Genomic DNA, 20,394 nt, shown 5'->3' with positions numbered 1-20,394 from the left:
TCTGTCTGTCTCTATCTCTCTGTCTCATTCCCTGTCTGTCTCTGTCTGTTTTTTTCCTTGTCTGCCTCTTACTCTGTCTGTGTCTATGTCTGTCTGTCTCTTTCTCTCTCTATCCATCACCCCACCGACATTATATTACTTCACACATAAGCTTCTTATACTAACAATGCCTTTTGTTCCTATAGCAACCAATCACAGCTGCTATTAAAACCAGTAGTTCCAGGCTCCATTTTCTTTAATGGAGGCATGTTTTTTGGAGAGTAACTGTAAAGCGCGGGGTTAAATTTTCCTGTCAAAACATAGTCTACGACGTTCCCTGGGTCACATGAAGTGTCTGTGCAAAATTTTGTGATTGTAAATGCGACGGTGTGGATTCCTTTAGCAGACATACATACATACGTACGTACACACATACACTCAGCTTTATATATTCGATATATATTTGTATTTTTTTCTCAATTCTTTATAGTAGTTTTTTGGGGACAAATTAATCTGATTCTTACCTTCACCTACACAGAGATGCAGTATCTATGTATCTATCTATCTATCTATCTATCTATCTATCTATCTATCAATCATATCTATATATCTATCATCCATTTATTTATCTGTTAGCTATGTATCTTTTATCTATCTATTATCTATCTATCTATATATCTATTATCTACCTATTATCTATCTATATATCCCTCTATCTATTATTTATCTATCAATCCATCTATCTATCCCTCTTTCTATTACCTATCTATTATCTATCTTTCCATCTATCTATTATCTGTTATGTCTTATCTATGTATCTATCTTTCTATTACCTAGCTATCTATCTGTTATCTATCTATTATCTGTCTATCCCTCTATCTATCTTTCTATCTATTATCTATCTGTCCCTCTCTCTAGCTATCTATTATCTACCCCTCTCTCTATCTATTATCTATTTATTATCTATCTATCTATCTATCTATCTATCATGTATCTCTCTATTATCTATCTATCATCTATCTCTCTATCTATCCCTCTCTCTATCTATTATCTATCTCTCTCTATCTATTATCTATCATCTATCCCTCTATCTATCTATCTATTATCTATCCCTCTCTCTATCTATTAGCTCTCTATCTATTATGTATCTGAATAATCTGTCGCGGGCAGAGGAGGGGACGCTGCGCTCTCCCACTGCTCGGGTCCGGCTGCTGCTCGGTGGTGGCTCGAGCGGTGGGCCGGATTCCGGGGACTCGAGCGGCGTTCCTCGCCCGTGAGTGAAAAAGGGGGGGAATTGATTGTGGGGATTTGATATTTTTCGTGACGCCACCCACGGTGGTGGTGAGGTTGGTGACCCCACCGCTGCTCTGGACGGGGATCCCGGGAGCGATGACAGGGAGCAGCCTGGATGTTAGTTCTCCCCTCCGTGGGTAGGGGGTTGGTTGTCCCGGGGCCCGGTGAGGGGGTAGGGATAGATGGCAGGCGGGTTACGGGGCCTGGCGAGGTACAGGGTCGCGGGGGCAGTGCTGTGCCGCACGGCACGGTGGTACTCACTCAGCCAATGATGTGCACAAAGTCTCCGGTAAAACAAACGGCTGGATGGACGGGTCCCACAGACGGCTGCAGTGTTTCTCCTCCCGGCAGGTTGATGGTGACTGCCTTTCCCTGCACCTGTGTAATGTAGACGATTCCAATGGGTTCCCACCGGTAACCCGCTCCCCAGCTTGAAGGTTGCTGAAGGAGCCCCTTTTGCCCACAGGCTCTGGCCCTGGGAACTTTAGCCTTGGCGTTGACTGTGTTTCCCTCTAACGGTTGAACTGTTGCCTGCTGTCGGGACTTGGCTGCTGGGAAACCCAGGAGGTTCCCTTCGCTAACGGATTTGACAAATTTCACGGCGACTCCTAGCCTTGTCGGGGTCCGTAAGCCCCTGACGGATGGTGCTGGCTTCTCTTTGCGTACCGGTCCGGTACCGCCGGGCCACCGCCTGTCCACGGTCCTTACGGCTAGCTCCAATAGGCCTCTCCTGCAGACGGTCACCACCGTCTGCCAACCTTGCTGTTCCGTCCGGGCCACACACCTGGACCACTTTCTGTCTGCTCCTTTACCACTTCACTCTCCTCTCTCTTTCACTTCCAAACTGAACTGACTCTTTTTCCCGCCTCCAGGACTGTGAACTCCTCGGTGGGCGGGACCAACCGCCTGGCCCACCCCCTGGTGTGGACATCAGCCCCTGGAGGAAGGCAACAAGGGTTTTTGTCTGACTTAGGTGTGCCTGACAGGGAGTGTGGGGTGTGTTGGTGTAGTGCTTGTGACGTCCTGGCTTGCCCAGGGCGCCACAAATCTGCTTCTGGTTTCTCTGCCGCAATACAGAGGTCAAGATTACCAAATCTTCCTATGTCTTCCATTAGAAGCAGTAGCTCACTGGGAGAGCTGCAGCCTCTGGACCCTGAGTCCATGAGTTCAAGTCCTGGAAAACCAGAGCAAATAAGAATTTCATTTTGTTTATTCACCGCACTGAGGGGAGGAGCTGGGACAACAGCTGTGAGCTGTAGGACAGAGCTCTCAAATCGGGACAGTCCTGCAGAATCTGGGACGGTTGGGAGGTATGACTTAGTCATGCCTATTGGTGGAACAAGAGTCTGATGACCCCCAGTGCAAAGGTTGAACCTGCCCCTATAACACCCTGGCTTGGTCAGATATATGGGCCATTGTAATATTCTAAATCCTATAAAAACATAAAAGTTACCTCCGCTCCCCTTTCATTGTGTAGTGTTTACTCCTATCCTGTACTAATGTCCGCCATTCTAGGTTACTTCCTGGTAAATATGTCCCCCATTCTAGTATATGTCACCATCATGTGACCATCCTGGTGTATAACTCCATTATGGCTATATCCTGGTATATGTGGCCGCTACGTGGTATTTATGTCCTGATCATGGCACCATCCTGTATATATGTCCCCATCATACCCCCATCCTGGTATATGTCCCCATCCTGGCACATATGATCCCCCATCACGCTGCACACAGTAAAAAAAAATAATCGATTATACTTACCTTCCCTCTGGTCCCCCGGTGACCTCCTCTGTTACTGTCATGCTGGCAACTGACCTAAGTGTAAGGCGATACAGCGCATGACATCACTGCCATGCCTGGCCACTTACACCACAGTCAGCGGCATATTCGCTGATTCACATGCCTGGTATTATGGGCATCAGGAGCAGTGAGTATCCATATTCTTTAGTAGCGGCACATGTGACCACCTAGCCACTGCAGGAAGCCGGCTGCTGGGCAGTCATGTATGCTGTTATTAAAGAACATGAATATGCACTGCTCTCCACACCCTAATTCCACCCACCTCTCAGCAACAGCTTTAGTGGAAAGAGGTGGGTGGGATTGTGGGCATGAGGAGCAGTGAATATTAACATACTTAATTGGCACAGGCACATTGCAGTGCAGGGACCCAATGGGTCTCTGTTCTGCAATTCATTTCAGCTGGATGATTGCCCTTCGACACAAATCCAGCTGAAACAAGCGCTGTGGTAGATGGGGCCCCTGTACCCCTCAGGCTAGGTTGCGCTGGCAAATCCTGCGACCGTGATCATTACGCCCCTTATGTCAATCTGGGGAATTTCTGTATCAAGGAGCAGTGGGTCTACATCCTTCTCTCCTCTCTATCTTTTAGCATGACACTTGTTAAGGCCACTGGAAATGCAGGATACGAAATAGACAAAATGGGGCCTTCATCTATTTTTAATGGGTTCTGGTACCTTAAATTAATGACTGCAAACTAATGATACTGTTATGTATTTATTTATTTATTCTTAACAATCAAATCTTCTAATTTTGTTTTACAGTAAAAGTCCAGAAGGAAATTGATGAATTAGTAGAAAGTATTGAAAATCTTAAATATGAAGACCGCTTGAGTATGCCATACACCAATGCTGTAATTCATGAAGTACAGAGATTCACTAGTGTGGGTCCTGTAGGTCTGCCTAGGCAATGTTCTCAAGACTTTACCCTACTTGGTTATTCAATCCCCAAGGTAACTAAGTTATAATTGTGATTGCATAATGATACCTTTCTAACCAGGTAAAATACAGTACAGTAAATCAACAATCTTTTATGAACGCTAAGGTAATCTAAACTGAGGTAACTACTATCCCCATCACCATCCCCCATTTCTTGACACCGCCGGGGTAATGGAACCGGGCCTAGCTACGTGACATCCAACCTCCCTACACCGGCCCGGTGACTAGTATCTCCCCCAGACCCTGTGGGCGCATCACAACCAGCACTTAACCTTTTGTACTGTGAAGGTGGCTGCAGAGCAGACTGACCATGCAAGGCTGTATAGCAACTAGGGTTCGTCCTTGTCTGTGACAACAAATGCCCCGTGCCACCCTCACAACAGTCATATGTCTTGAAGAGTATAATCAGCTTACTGTCTTGCAGAGCAGCATACTTGTGGTTGTCTGTTTAATACATTATAGTGGATGTGGAGGGTAAATATACCCTTAAAGACTTGTTTTATGGATTTAAATTAATTCAATTTTCAGAGCTAGAAATAAAGTTTTCACTCCCACCGCATTGTTTTACCAATACCTTCAAATAAGACATTTCTTATATTCTTTGCCTAAACCTGAACATAAAATATATTCTGGTCATCTTTATGTGACGCCCTGGGCAAACCAGGGGTCACAGGTCATCACACCACCACAACCTACATCCCAGTTAGGAACACCAAAGCTAACCAAAAATCCTTGTTGCCTTCCTCCAGAGGCTGATGATTCACACCAGGGGGTGGGCCAGGCGGTTGGCTCTGCCCACCGAGGAGTTCACAGCTCTGGAGGCGGGAAGAACCAGGCAGATAGAGTTTGGAGGAGGAAGTGAAAGGAGTAAACAAGAAGTTAAGCTAGGGAAGTAAAGTGGTAAAGGAGGAAAGCAAGAGTGGTGACAGGAAAGAAAGAGAGTGAAAAGCCTGAAGTTGGTCCAGCTGTGTGCCGGACCGGGTCAGCAAGGTAAGCAACGACGGTGACTGTCCAGAGGGGTGACTGTTCGGGAGTTCCTGGAAGGACCGCGGACGGGTAGTGACCCGGCAGTCTGGAGCAGCGTGCAAAGGACAGTCAGCACCAGGGCAGGGGCCTCTCAGACCCCGGCAAGGCTAGGAGTCGCCATAATTTGCCGAATCCGTCAGTGAAGGGGACGTCGATCCCCCAACAACCAAGTCCCAATTGAAGGCAACAGTCCGACCATTAAGGAGGAACACCGCCACCGCCAAGGCACCAGTTCCTCAGGGCCAGCGTCTGCGGGCAAAGTAGAGCTCCTCCGGTCCAGCTTGAAGCCGGGGAGCGGGTTACCGGTGGGAACCCATCGCTACCAACTTAGAAACATCAGGTGCAGGTCAGAGGGACATCACCGTTACCTACTGGGAGAGCAAGTGCAGCCGTCCGTGGGAACCGTCTTTCCAGCCGTGTGGTTTACCGTAAAACTGTGTCAACGTCTCAGGCTGAGTGAGTACCACAGTGCCGCAAGGCACAGCGCTGCCCCCGCGTCCCTGCGCCCACCAGGCCCTGCATCTCCCTCACCATCACCGGGCCCCGGGATCACCAACCCCTACCCACGGAGGGGCAACGCAACATCTCGCTGCTACACACCATTGTCCCCGGGCCTATAGAGCAGCGGTGCTGAAATCACCACAACCATGGGTGGCGTCACGGACAATAAACAATTCCCACACCCAACAACCCCCTTTCACTCACGGGCGAGGAGTGTCGCTCGAGAACCCCCGGGATCCGGCCCACCGCTCGAGCCACCACTGAGCAGCAGCCGCCGGACCCGAGCAGAAGGGGTGAGCGTAGTGTGCTGACACCCTCCTCCCCGCCCGCGACAACTTGGCGTCACGAACAGGATCTTACCGCTCTGCCGTTTGGTAGAGGTGCACCTTGTTACCGCCGGAGGTATCCGGCTGAAAAATTTCAGAAGTCGCCATCTTTGGCGCGAAAAGTTCCCGCTCGAGCGTCTTCTCGAGTAGCAGAGGCGCGAAGGCCAAAACCCCGCCCCGAGAGAGGAGGGGCCGGAAAGAGCTAAGGGGGACGGAAACAAGATGTCTGCGCCCGACGGAGCCGCTGGAGGAGCGGTGGTCGCAGCCGCAGTGGCACCCGCGGATGGGAATGGGCCTGCCCAGGCCCCGGCTGTACTGGCGGGAGGTGCCGCGGCCCCCGCGCTCGCTCAGGTCATGCCGTTCTCCTTGCCCTATGCGCCCGGAGCTGCCTGGCTACCGCAGTATGACGGGAAACCGGATGCCTTACAGGCCTTCCGGAAAAAGCTTAACCCGTTGCTAGAGCTGTACCCCCTGACCGATAAGCAACGTGCAGCGATAGTGCTAGGCCAGTTAACCGGTGCGGCTGAGCAGGAAGCGGAGACCTGGGCCGAGGGGGACCGGCTCTCTGTAGCCACCATCTTTGAGAAGCTACAGACTGCCTTCGAGACCCGGACTGAAGCTGAGCTGAGGATGCAGTTTTACCAGTGCCGACAACGGGCTGGGGATAGCATTCGGTACTATGCTTTACGTCTGCAAACCGCCCTCCGTACGCTGAAGCGGGTGAACCCTATTAATGAGGCGGATAGCAACAAGATGTTGGTAGAGCAATTTGCGCAGGGGATGAGGTCCCCCGAGGATCGTAAACAACTCCGGCTGTGGGCCCTGGAACACCCTGATGTGGACTTTGCTGTGTTAAAGGAACGGGCCATTAAAGCGCTACAGCCCCCAGCTGCAGAAGGTCGGGAACCTGCCCCGTGGCCCGTCGAGATGGCCCCCGTGGTGGCGGCCCCTGCCCTACCAACCTCTCCAATACCTACAGCCCCAAGCAGCACAGTGGAAGAACTGGCAGCCCAGGTCCGTCGCATGGACGGAGACCTCGCCAAGATCCTTGCTGCACTACAACCTCTGACCAGATCTCAGCCTCCAGCGCAGATACAGCTTGCTGACAGCCCCGAGGATGTTCCCTGGATGCAGCGGAGAAGTGCTAATACCCCGCGGAGCAGACCTCCAATCTGCTACAAGTGCCGTAAGCCTGGTCACTACTTCCGACAGTGCCTGTTAAACGAGCAACCCCTGGGGCCCCGGGCCAATCCTCAGGAGTAGAACATCGTGGCCCCCCGGACTGGCGAGATCGATATATCGGGGCCCGACCCATCATCCCCGTGGCTGTGGACGGTATACCGGTGATGGCTCTTTTGGACACTGGATCACAGGTAACCACCATACCATACACGTTGTATCAGCGATATTGGGGAATGGACGAACTGGCACCCCCAGATACTAGTATAACACTGATTGCTGCCAATGGACTTCCATTAACCCAAGTGGGGTATAAACAAGTGGCTATGACTGTGGGGCAAGCTGAACTACAACATCAGGGTATGATTGTGATCATGAATGAACCCAGTGATCATAACCCGAAGATAGTGCTAGGAACCAATGTGATGGAGCACTGTATGACTGATGTGTTGACCCTATTACAACAGCTGGCCGCCACAGCAGCAGGAAGCCGGCAGAGAGCTGTGCAGCGTGAGATCCGGGCTCTGATGTACCGCCAGCATGTAAGCTCAACAGGAGGGGAGATTGGTGGAGTGAGAGTAATGGATGTAGCTCCGTTGACTGTGCCCCCTAGGAGTGAGATGATGATTTGGTGTAGGGCAGCAGTAGGGCCACAGGGGCGTGATTACCCGGCCATGATGGAGCCCATACCCTCTGATCATTGGCCCACTGTAATGGCCGCCCGAGGGGTGGTGGATGTGAAGAAAGGGAGAGTGCCTGTGAGGGTGTTGAACTGTGGAGAGGAAGAAGTCAGGCTTCCCCGGTATGCCACCATTGCCAAGCTGCTCACCCTGGACCCTCACCCTATCCATGAAGCCAGTCCATCCACACTCCCACCTACCACTAGCACTTCCCCACCCCAGGGGGAGACAAAGCAGTGGCACCAACAGCTACATGTGGGCACTGATGATACCCCTACACATCACAAGGCAGGGGTATACAGGGTGGTGCAGGAGTACGAACAGGTTTTCAGTAAGCACCCCCTAGACTTTGGGCAGATCAAAGGGGTCCAACACCACATCCCCACCGGTGAACATCCCCCTAGCAAAGAGAGGTATAGACCTATTCCCCCTGCACATTACCAGTGTGCCAAAGATATGTTGAGGAATATGAAGGAGGCAGGGGTTATTCGGGACAGCTGTAGTCCCTGGGCCGCTCCGTTGGTACTGGTTAAGAAGAAGGATGGTACCATGCGGATGTGTGTGGACTACCGGAAGATTAATCAAATAACCCATAAAGATGCCTATCCACTACCTCGTATCGAAGAGTCTTTGGCTGCACTGAGAACTGCAAACTACTTCTCTACCCTTGATCTCACCAGCGGGTACTGGCAAGTGGCCGTGGCCCCAGAGGACCGGGAGAAGACCGCCTTCACCACCCCGATGGGGCTCTGCGAATTCAATAGCATGCCGTTCGGGCTGTGCAATGCCCCCGGAACCTTCCAACGGCTGATGGAGTGCTGTCTGGGACATCTAAACTTCGAGACCGTCCTGTTGTACTTGGATGATGTGATTGTTTATTCCCAGACGTACGAAGCCCATCTGGAGCACCTGGCCGAGGTGTTCGCGTCCCTTGCCAAGTATGGGATGAAATTGAAGCCCTCTAAGTGTCACCTGCTGAAACCCAGGGTGCAGTACCTAGGGCACGTGGTGAGTGCAGACGGTGTCGCCCCCGACCCTGAGAAGATTACTGCCATCCAGAGCTGGCCGAGACCAACTACAGTGAGGGAAGTAAGGCAGTTTCTGGGCCTGGTGGGGTACTACCGGCGCTTCATAAAGGGGTACACGAAGATGGCTGCCCCCATGCAGGATCTCCTCGTGGGACAGACCAAAGGTGGTAGACCCATTGGAGCCCCACTGTTGTGGGAGGACAAGCATGAGGAGTCCTTTTGCCAGTTGAAGGCGGCCTTGACCGGAGAAGAGGTCCTGGCGTACCCTGATTATGGGCGCCCGTTCATCCTCCACACAGACGCCAGTAACGTGGGACTAGGAGCAGTCCTATCCCAGGTCCAGGATGGAAAGGAGAAGGTGATTGCCTATGCTAGCCGAAAACTCCGGCCGACTGAAAGGAACCCTGAGAACTACAGCTCCTTCAAGCTCGAGCTCTTGGCGTTGGTATGGGCTATCACGGAGCGGTTCCGCCACTACTTGGCGGCAGCAAAATTCACCGCGTTTACGGACAACAATCCGCTGACTGACCTGAACACGGCCAAGTTGGGCGCGCTGGAGCAGCGGTGGGTAGCCCGGCTAGCCAACTATGATTTCACCATAAAGTACCGAGCCGGTCGTGTAAACATAAATGCTGATGCACTCTCCCGAATGCCCCATTTGTCAGAAGAGGGGTGCGAGGATGACGACCTCGAGGAGATCGAGTTGCCTGCGTTTCACCAGCCGCCTACTGAGAGGGTACAAGTACATCAGCAACGGGTGGATCTGGACCCACGGCCCAGTCAAGAGTGGCAGGAAGCTCAGAACCAAGCGCCGGCTGTTCGCCTCGTCAAGACTCTGGTGGAACAGGGTGCTATGGGAATAGACCCTACCGCTCCAGCCGAAGCCCAACGCTTGTGGAAGGAACGGAAACGGCTTTACCTACACCAAGGGAGGCTGTACCGTGAGCTGATCAACCCGAAGACCCATGAGAAAATATGCCAGTTGGTCGTTCCTCAGGCTGACGTGGCTACTGTCCTGCGGGCATACCATGATGGTGCTGGACACTTCGGGTGGAAGAAGCTGGAGATGCTGTTGAGGGAACGGTTCTATTGGAGTGGGATGCGTGAATCGGTGGAAGCCTGGTGCCGAGAGTGTGGTCCTTGTACGCTGAGGAGAAAGGACGAGACTAGCCAGAGGGCGCTCCTACACCCAATAGTCACCCATCAGCCGCTGGAGCTGGTCGCCCTAGACCATGTCAAGCTCACCCCCAGCCGAAGTGGGTACACCTACGCATTGACCATTGTAGACCACTACTCAAGATTTATGGTGGTAGTCCCCGTTAAGGACCTAACTGGTCGAACTGCTGCTCGAGCGTTCCAGGCTTATTTTTGCCGACCCCGTGGATACCCAGAAAAGGTGCTGACTGACCAAGGCCCGGCCTTTGAAGCAGAGGTGTTCCATGAATTCTGCCAGTTGTACGGCTGCAAGAAGATCCGGACCACTCCTTACCACACCCAGACCAACGGCATGTGTGAGAAGATGAACCACTTGGTCCTGGGGCTCCTCAAGACGCTACCACTGGAAGAACGGAACCTGTGGCCGGAAAAGTTACCCGACTTGGTCGACATGTACAATAATATCCCGTCTAGCTCGACGAAGTGCACCCCAGCATATCTGATGAGGGCTCGGCCTGGCCGCCTGCCGGTGGATCTGGAGATGGGGTTGGAGGCCCCAGAAGCGCTCCCTTCGACAGCGGAGTGGGAAAGTCGGAGGAGAGCACAATACCGGCAAATCCAGGAGTATGTGGAGAAAAACCTCAGTCGAAGTCGAGAACAGCAGGAGCACCGGTTCAATCAGAAGGCGTCTGCGAGTCCTTTCCAGCCAGGGGATGTAGTGTTGAAGCGGAAGAGGAAGACCCACAAGCTGGATGATCAGTGGGAACAAGTTCCTTACGTCATACAACCCACAGAATGGGGAGATGGGAAGGCCTACCAGATCAGTCGTGACCAAGGGGGCACTCTGACCACAGTCTCCCGAGACCATCTAAAAAGGTGCCCACCAGCATTGAGGGCAGAGGCTGAAGTACCGGTTCCTCCACCAGCAGAGAAGGCAGCAGAGGTAATCCACACTGTAATGGGTGACTTCCCAGCAAACTGGCCTACACAGAACGGCGCGGTGATTCTTCCAGTGATACTGTTCCCACAACCCGTGGATGAAGAAGTAGTGGAAGCGGTCAACCGTGAGCCAGAACCAGTGCCAGTGCCCAGGGATGAACCTGTACCCAGCTCCCCTATACCTCCGCCTGCTCCACACTATAGCAGGGAGGAGGAACCGATTGTTCCCTCTACCCCACTGTCTAGCCTCACTGACACCGGGCTCCGGAGGTCCACCCGTCCCAACCTAGGTAGACCCCCACTTAGGTACAGGGAGACCGTCCTGTGAGTAAAAGGGGTCAGGGAATGTAAAGAGTTGTTTGTTTGTTTGAAAGTTCTGCTGATGATAAGTGAAATGATACCAAGTACTTCACCAGATTGTCTGCTTGATTTGCAACCGGCCGGAGCCGGCACCGTTGTCCCCGTGGGGACCGTTTAAACGTTGTTTTGCATGGAGGACTTTCCATGGACAAGCCCGTGAACTTGCAGGGCAACCACAAACGTTAAGTGGCTTGTAAATAAGTTGTTTGCCGTTACCGTTTTCCGCAACGCCGCCTCCGGAGAGGCAGGTTGGAGGGAGGGCCCTCAGCAGAGCAGGCTGGGGCCAAGCCACCAAAGGAACCGGTGGCTACCCTCTGGAGGGGAAGGACAGATCCCGCTCGGGTACCATGTGCTGGACTGTGGGTCAAGGGGTGCTGTCTGGGCTTTAGGGGCAGCATCAGGGCCAGGTTGCTTGGGTGGGAGAGAGCGGAAACCGTAACCGTAAACCGTTTGCAACGTTTAAGAAATGTGCCTCCCGTTATGGGAAGATTCATTAAAAATGTTTATATGTTATTGTTTTACCATGTTATATTTTCCAGAAAAATAAAACCGGTGTTGGACGGGCAGCCCGCGGACGGTCTGCATTTTGCTAAGGGGGAATGTGACGCCCTGGGCAAGCCAGGGGTCACAGGTCATCACACCACCACACCCTACATCCCAGTTAGGAACACCAAAGCTAACCAAAAATCCTTGTTGCCTTCCTCCAGAGGCTGATGATTCACACCAGGGGGTGGGCCAGGCGGTTGGCTCCGCCCACCGAGGAGTTCACAGCTCTGGAGGCGGGAAGAACCAGGCAGATAGAGTTTGGAGGAGGAAGTGAAAGGAGTAAACAAGAAGTTAAGCTAGGGAAGTAAAGTGGTAAAGGAGGAAAGCAAGAGTGGTGACAGGAAAGAAAGAGAGTGAAAAGCCTGAAGTTGGTCCAGCTGTGTGCAGGACCGGGTCAGCAAGGTCAGCAACGATGGTGACTGTCCAGAGGGGTGACTGTTCGGGAGTTCCTGGAAGGACCGCGGACGGGTAGTGACCCGGCGGTCTGGAGCAGCGTGCAAAGGACAGTCAGCACCAGGGCAGGGGCCTCTCGGACCCCGGCAAGGCTAGGAGTCGCCATAATTTGCCGAATCCGTCAGTGAAGGGGACGTCGATCCCCCAACAACCAAGTCCCGATTGAAGGCAACAGTACGACCATTAAGGAGGAACACCGCCACCGCCAAGGCACCAGTTCCTCAGGGCCAGCGTCTGCGGGCAAAGTAGAGCTCCTCCGGTCCAGCTTGAAGCCGGGGAGCGGGTTACCGGTGGGAACCCATCGCTACCAACTTAGAAACATCAGGTGCAGGTCAGAGGGACATCACTGTTACCTACTGGGAGAGCAAGTGCAGCCGTCCGTGGGAACCGTCTTTCCAGCCGTGTGGTTTACCGTAAAACTGTGTCAACGTCTCAGGCTGAGTGAGTACCACAGTGCCGCAAGGCACAGCGCTGACCCCGCGTCCCTGCGCCCACCAGGCCCTGCATCTCCCTCACCATCACCGGGCCCCGGGATCACCAACCCCTACCCACGGAGGGGCAACGCAACATCTCGCTGCTACACACCATCGTCCCCGGGCCTATAGAGCAGCGGTGGTGAAATCACCACAACCGTGGGTGGCGTCACGGACAATAAACAATTCCCACACCCAACAACCCCCTTTCACTCACGGGCGAGGAGTGTCGCTCGAGAACCCCCGGGATCCGGCCCACCGCTCGAGCCACCACTGAGCAGCAGCCGCCGGACTCAAGCAGAAGGGGTGAGCGTAGTGTGCTGACACCCTCCTCCCCGCCCGCGACATTTATATTTTCTGGAATTACCTCTAACTGTTAAAGGCCTATCTCTAATTTATAATTTTTTTTAATTCTGCCTCGCCTGATGTAAAATGAAACTATATTTCTAAATAGGAGCATGAACTGGCCCTTTCTCTCCCTCTATCAAGCTGCGAAATGGATCCACAGGTCCTCGGCTTGCTAGAACCATGTGGAACAAATTAAGAAAATACATGTGGGCTGGTATACTGTATGTACCCAGTACAATTAGCCAAATTTTCCCCCAATTATTCCCTCCTTTGCTGGAAAGATTCTCTTGGTTCAGGGACCCTCTGTCATGTTTGGTGGTCATGTCCAAAGGTGAAAACGGTTTGGAACCAGGTGTTTGATATGACCAATCTTATATCGGAGATCCATGTAAAGGCAGAGGCCGCATTAGCAATTTTACACATAGGCTTGGATAATTTCCCAGTGGATCTGAGATGGTCTATTTCACATATTCTGATAACTGCAAGACAGTGCTTGGCGGCCAAATGGAAAGATCCAGAGGTTCCCTCCCATAAAGATGTTGTAACTAAATTAAATATGTATTCCTTTTTAAATGTGAAGTGACTTTAGCCTCTACAGTACTGTTTACAAAAAATCTTGGAGATTGAAGCGTTGGAAGCTCTGGGCCTCTTTCCCACTGGCACATAAGCCGGTTATTTAGTAAATCTGTATCTGTGTCATTCTTCTACACCTGTTTTATATACCAGATGCCTTATAACCCCACCCAGTTCTTTCTACATCTTATAGTGGATGTTATTGAATGTGTTCCCCTAAAAGGTCTTACAAGCTAGCCCTTTATTTCCATTTCTTTAGGTTTTGGGGGTTTTTGCTGTGTAACTTTTGGATGAGCTTTGTATTTTCTTAGTTGGTGCATTATTTGTTTGAGTTTATATAATGTAAATTTGTATATATAATAAGAACTATTGGATAAAAAAAAAGAACCGTGCCCGCAGTGGATGTGTTCCAGAGACACTGCTTGTAACCTCTAGTAAAGGGTTGTTTAAAGGGAAGCAAACATGAGGATTTTGGTATATAAGGTAAAGCCAGTGCAGTACTGGCACTATCTGTCACACTCCCGGGATCCCGGTGCCGCCTGTTACTCACCGGTCCGGTCCCCAGGTCTCCTGTCCGCGGCTGCTCCACCCGCTCTTCCTCCTGTGCGTCCTCCATGCTCCTCGTCCGCCGGTCCCGGCGTCCCGCTGCGTTCCGGGACTCAGCGTCTGCCTCACCTGCATCTCCTCCACTTCCCCCAGCAAAACCTGCACTGGTCTCCGGCACTTGGGCCTCGCGCATGCGCACTAGGGCGCTCACTCACTTCTTCTTAAAGGGCCAGCGTCACTGAAACAGGATATGGCTGATTACAGGTACAGGGTATATAAGAACTTCCTTTTCTTGTGGGTGGTGCCTGTTCAACGTGTTCTTGTGGTCTTATCTCTTGCACTAGATGTTCAGGTCCCTCTGTGCTTAGTATCTAGGATAACCCTGTCTCTGCCCACAGTGTCCAACTGCCGACCCGAGTGTGTCCAGCCTGCCTCTTCCCAGGAGTTGCCCCGGTGACCATCAGCTGTGGATCACGTCATCCTCTGCCAGTCTGTAACCGTCACCGGTTCTGGATTCCTGGCCATATCAGCCTGCACTCCTCGCTGGACCCGGACTCCATCTGCTGTTTCCACTCGGCACCTGTACCTGGTTCCTGTCATCTGTCCTGCCCACGGCTACCATTGGACTAATCGCCATATCCCGTATGGACATCTGAAGGACACGAAGCCCGAACTCACTTGTGTCCCGGCTGCTGTGCATCTAGGCCCTCTGGGGAGGCCGCAAGACAGTCCCTGTATAGGGGTTCGCTCCTGGTTGCCTCTCTGGGGGAGTCAAGTGCATGGTCCCGTGGATCCACCTCCAGGATGTTACACTATCAGGCACAGGCTGTACATACCATTAGTGGGCAGCTCGGATGTGTAGGCTGTGAAATCCAAGTTTTTGAAGTTTGAAAATTCATCCACTTTTTGATTGACGTGTGCACTTCACCAGATAATATCTGGGCGGGTTATGCACATGATTCCCGTCCCCCCCCCCGCCGCCGCCTGTTCCTCCCTCTCTCTGGCTGTATGCAAATTTCTCTCTTCAGTTACACGGCGTCGGAGTTGGAGCCTGCACATAGCGCTTATCTCGGCGCCATGTTTTTGAAGCCCGCATTACCCAGTTTTGTGTTTCAGAGGGCGGCGCATGTGCCCTCACTTCTTCAGATCTCGTTGTGACCACGGTCACAACGAGATCTGAAGAAGCGAGGCCGCATGTGCCACCCTCTCAGACACAAAACTGGTTAATGCGGGCTTCAAAAGTTGGCGCCGGAGATGAGCGCTATGCGCAGGCGCTAAGTCTGATGCCGTGTAACTGAAGAAATTTGCATACAGCCAGAAAGGGGGAAGAACAGGCTGTGGGGGGGGGGGCGGGAAACATGTGCATAACCCACCCGGATATTATCTGGAGAAATGCACACGTCAATCAAAAAGTGGATGTGTGGCGCCCTGGACTAGCCAGGTCGTCACAGGTACTACAACACACACCCCCACCCTGAGACAGGCACATCAGCCAGACACAAAATCCTTGTTGCCTCCCTCCAGGGGCTGATGCCCACACCAGGTGGGGTGGAGCCAGGCGGTTGGCCCCACCCACGGAGGATTTCACAGTCCTGGAGGCGGGAGAAGGAAGTCAGAGTAGTTAGGGAAGTGGAAGAGAGAGGAGTGAAGTGGTAGGAGAGGAGCAAACTGACCGTGTCCGGGTGTGTGGCCCGGGCACCAAGAGCAAGGTTGGCAGACGGTGGTGGCCGTCTGCAGGTGAGGCAGATCAACGCGGAACCGTAGGACCGGGGACGGGCGGTGGCCCGCCGGTACCGAACCGGGGAGCGAAGTGAAGCCAGCACACACAGGCAGGGCCTATGGACCCCGACCAGGCTTGGAGTCGCCATTAGAGGTCAAATCCGTCAGTGACCGGAACCCCAGGGGTTTCCTAACAGCCAAGACCTGATTGAAGGCAACCGTCCGACCAGAAAAATGAAATACAGCTCCCGCCACAGCTAGAGTTCCAAGGGCCAGAGCCTGCAGGCAAAAGGGCTCCTCTGGCACATACACACGCTGGGGAGTGGGTTTACGGTGGGAAGCCATCGGGACCGAACATACACAAAGGTGCAGGGAAAGGCAGCCACCACTAACAGTCCAGGAGAAGCCACCGCAGCCGGCTGCGGGACCCATCCATCCAGCCAATTGGTTTACCAGAGACTTTGCGTACCTTTGTGGCTGAGTAAGTACTACCGTGCCGTCTGGCACCGCGCTGCGCAGTCCAGGCGACCCTGCACCCATCCAACCCTGCCTCCCCGTCATCTCACCGGGCCCTGGGACCACCAACCCCTACCCACGGAGGGGGAAAACAACATCCCAGTTGCTCCCTGCCATCGCTCCCGGGATCCCCGTCACCAGCAGCAGTGGTGAACAACCTCACCACAACCCGTGGGTGGCGTCACGGACCAAATCCCCAAACCAAACTACCCTCTTTCACTCACGGGCGAGGAGCGCCGCTCAAGTCCCCGGATCCGGTCCACCGCTCGAGCCACCGAGCAGCCATCGCATCAGCGCCGGACCCGAGCGTTAGCGAGCGCAGCGTCGTCCTTCCCCGCCCGCGACAACTTGGCATCACGAACAGGATCTTACCGTTCTGCCGGCTGGTAGAAGTGCGCCTTGTGCCCCGCCGGCGGTGTCCGGCCGAAAAATTTCAGAATCCGCCATTTTGGGCGCGAAGATTTTCCCGCTCGAGCGTCTTCTCGAGCAGTGGAGGCGCGAAAGCCGAAGCCCTGCCACTGAAGAGGAGGTGCCGAGAAAAGACCAAGGGGGAGCGGTAACAAGATGTCTGCGCCCGATGAAGCCGCTGGAGGAGCGGCGGTCGCAGCCGCAGCGGCACCCGTGGATGGAAATGGGCCAGCCCGTGCTCCGGTCGCATGAGCAGGGGAGGCCGTGGCCCCCGCCATTGCTCAGGTGATGCCGTTCTCCTTGCCCTATGTGCCCGGAGCTACCTGGCTGCCGCAGTACGACGGGAAACCTGATGCTTTACAGGTCTTCCGGAAGAAGCTTAACCCGGTCCTTGAACTGTATCCTCTGACCGATAAGCAACGTGCAGCGGTAGTGCTGGGGCAGCTAACCGGCGCGGCTGAGCAGGAGACGGAGACCTGGACCGAGGGGGACCGGTCCTCCATGGCCACTATCTTTGAAAAGCTTCAGATTGCCTTCGAGACCCGCACCGAAACCAAGCTGCGGATGCAGTTTTATCAATGTCGACAGCGTCCTGCAGATAGTATTAGAGACTATGCCTTGTGCCTGCAAACTTCCCTCCGTACGCTGAAGCGGGTGGATACCATTAACGATGCGGACAGCAACAAAATGTTAGTCGAGCAGTTCGTGAAGGGGCTGGGATCCCCGGAGGACCGCAAGCAGCTCCAGCTCTGGGCCCTAGAACACCCTAACGTGGACTTTGCCGTGCTGAAAGAACGGGCCATCAAAGCTCTGCAGCCCCCAGCGTCCGACGTCCCTGAAGTGGCCCCATGGCCAGCTGAGATGGCTCCCATCTTGGTAGCCCCTCCTCTCCCAGCTCCCTCGGCCCCTGCAGCCCCTGGCGGAATGATGGAGGAGCTGGCTGCCCAGGTCCGTCGCATGGATGGAGACCTCGCCAATATCCTCGCCGCACTCCAGCCTCTGACGAGATCCAAGCCCCCGGGAAGGGTGCAGCTCGCCGACAGCCCGGAGGACGTCCCCTGGATGCAGCGGAGAAGGGCCAATGACTCACGGTATGGACCGCCAATTTGTTACAGGTGCAGCAAGCCCGACCACTACTCCCGACGGTGTCCGTTAAACGAGCAACCCCTGGGGCCAAGGGCCAATCCTCAGGAGTAGAACCCAGTGGCCCTCCAGACTGGCGGGACCGGTACATTGGAGCCCGTCCCATCATCCCTCTGGCAGTAGACGGCATCCCGCTGATGGCACTCCTGGACACTGGATCCCAGGTAACCACGATACCATACACACTGTATCAGCGGTATTGGGGGGATGATGAACTTGCCCCTCCGGACGGTAGCATGACACTGATCGCAGCTGATGGACTCCCTTTTACCCAAGTGGGATACAAACAAGTGGCCATGACCGTTGGACGGGCTGAACTGCAGCACCAGGAAATGATTGTGATAATGAATGAACCCAGCGACCATAACCCGAAGGTAGTGCTAGGGACTAATGTGATGGAGCACTGCATGAGTGAGGTGCTGACTCTCCTGCAGCAGCTGGCCGCCACCACAGCAGGAGGCCGACAGAGGGCTGTACAGCGTGAGATCCGGGCCTTGATGTATCGGCAGCAAGTGAACTCAACAGGAGGGGAGATTGGGGGAGTGAGAGTGATGGATGCAGCCCCTTTGATTGTGCCTCCCAGGAGTGAAATGATGATTTGGTGCAGGGCAGCGGTAGGTCCCCAGGGGCGTGATTACCCAGCCATGGTAGAGCCCATGCCCTCCGAACACTGGCCCACAGTAATGGCCGCCCGAGGGGTAGTAGACGTTAAGAAAGGGAGAGTGCCCGTAAGGGTGTTAAACTGTGGGGAGGAGGAGGTCAGGCTTCCCCGGTACGCTACCCTTGCCAAGCTGCTTACCCTAGACCCCCACACCATCCAGGAGGCCGTTCCCCCGACCTCACCGCCTTCTGCCAGTCACTACACATCCCCTGAGCGGTTAGATGAGTGGTGTCAAGAGTTACATGTAGGCACTGATGTTACCCCCACACATCACAAAGAAGGGGTATACCGGGTGGTACAGGAGTACGAGCAGGTTTTCAGCAAACATTCACTAGCTTTTGGGCGGATTAAAGGGGTCCAACACCACATCCCCACCAGCGAGCATCCCCCCATTAAAGAGAGATACAGACCTATTCCACCCTACCAATGCGCCAAAGACATGTTGAGGAACATGAAGGAGGCGGGGGTTATTCGGGATAGCTGCAGTCCCTGGGCCGCCCCGCTGGTGCTGGTCAAGAAAAAGGATGGCACCATGAGGATGTGTGTGGATTACCGGAAGATTAACCAGATAACGCATAAAGATGCCTATCCTCTGCCCCGTATTGAAGAGTCACTGGCCACACTGAGAACCGCTAACTACTTCTCCACCCTGGACCTCACCAGTGGGTACTGGCAGGTGGCCATGGCACCCGAGGACCGCGAGAAGACTGCCTTCGCTACACCCATGGGACTCTGTGAATTCAACAGCATGCCGTTCGGGCTGTGCAACGCCCCTGGAACCTTCCAACGGCTGATGGAATGCTGTCTGGGACATCTGAATTTTGAGACCGTCTTGCTGTACCTGGACGATGTAATTGTATACTCACAGACGTATGAAGCCCACCTGGAGCACCTAGCTGAGGTGTTCGCGTCCCTTGCCAAGTACAGGAAGAAATTGAAGCCCTCCAAGTGCCATCTATTGAAGCCCAGGGTGCAGTACCTCGGACATGTGGTGGGCGCGGAAGGCTTTGCCCCAGACCCCGAAAAGATCACTGCCATTCAGGACTGGCCAAGGCCGACCACGGTGAGAGAGGTGAGACAGTTCCTGGGTCTGGTGGGCTACTATCGCCGCTTCATTAAGGGGTACACGAAGATGGCAGCCCCCATGCAAGACCTCCTTGTGGGACAGACCAAGGGTGGCAGGTCCCCTGGAACCCCGTTGGCGTGGGAAGAAAAGCATGAAGAGTCCTTCCGTCAGCTGAAGACGGCCTTGACCGGGGAAGAAATCCTGGCGTACCCCGACTACAGTCTCCCGTTCATCCTCTACACCGATGCCAGTAATGTAGGTTTGGGAGCAGTCTTATCCCAGGTCCAGGACGGAAGGGAGAAGGTGATCACCTATGCTAGCCGGAAACTTCGACCTACAGAAAGGAACCCTGAGAACTACAGCTCTTTCAAGCTTGAGCTCTTAGCACTGGTGTGGGCCATCACCGAGCGATTCCGCCATTACCTAGCGGCAGCCAAGTTCACTGCTTATACGGACAATAACCCGCTAACCCATCTGGATACAGCTAAGCTAGGTGCATTGGAGCAGTGGTGGGTGGCCAGGTTGGCTAACTATGACTTCACCATCAAGTACCGAGCCGGCCGAAAAAATGCTAACGCAGACGCACTCTCCCGGATGCCCCACCTGTTGGGAGAGGGGCCGGACGATGATGACCTCGAAGAAATCGAGTTGCCTGCGTTCCACCGGCCACCAGCCGAGAAGTTGAATGTCCAGCAACAACTAGTGAACTTAGATCTGCTGCCCAGCCAAGGGTGGCAAG

General features: G+C 53.8%; 1 protein-coding gene across 2 annotated transcripts in view; it reads left to right on the top strand.

Moving 5' to 3' along the window:
* The window catches only part of LOC142296590 (cytochrome P450 2J2-like), a 399,973-nt gene that overhangs the window by 352,478 nt on the left and 27,101 nt on the right, over nt 1-20,394 (top strand). For both annotated transcript variants that reach the window (XR_012751655.1, XM_075340382.1), the window contains one exon: nt 3,836-4,023. Coding sequence is in view for 1 of the 2 variants with exons in the window: in XM_075340382.1 (XP_075196497.1) it covers nt 3,836-4,023 (188 nt within the window). In the remaining variant the exon portion in view is untranslated. The remainder of the gene's footprint in view (nt 1-3,835; nt 4,024-20,394) is intronic.

The sequence above is a fragment of the Anomaloglossus baeobatrachus genome, chromosome 3 (genome assembly GCF_048569485.1).
Source record: "Anomaloglossus baeobatrachus isolate aAnoBae1 chromosome 3, aAnoBae1.hap1, whole genome shotgun sequence".
Taxonomy (NCBI): domain Eukaryota; kingdom Metazoa; phylum Chordata; class Amphibia; order Anura; family Aromobatidae; genus Anomaloglossus; species Anomaloglossus baeobatrachus.
The sequence above is the reverse complement of the archived record's forward strand: the minus strand, read 5'-3'. Positions and strand labels throughout refer to the sequence as shown.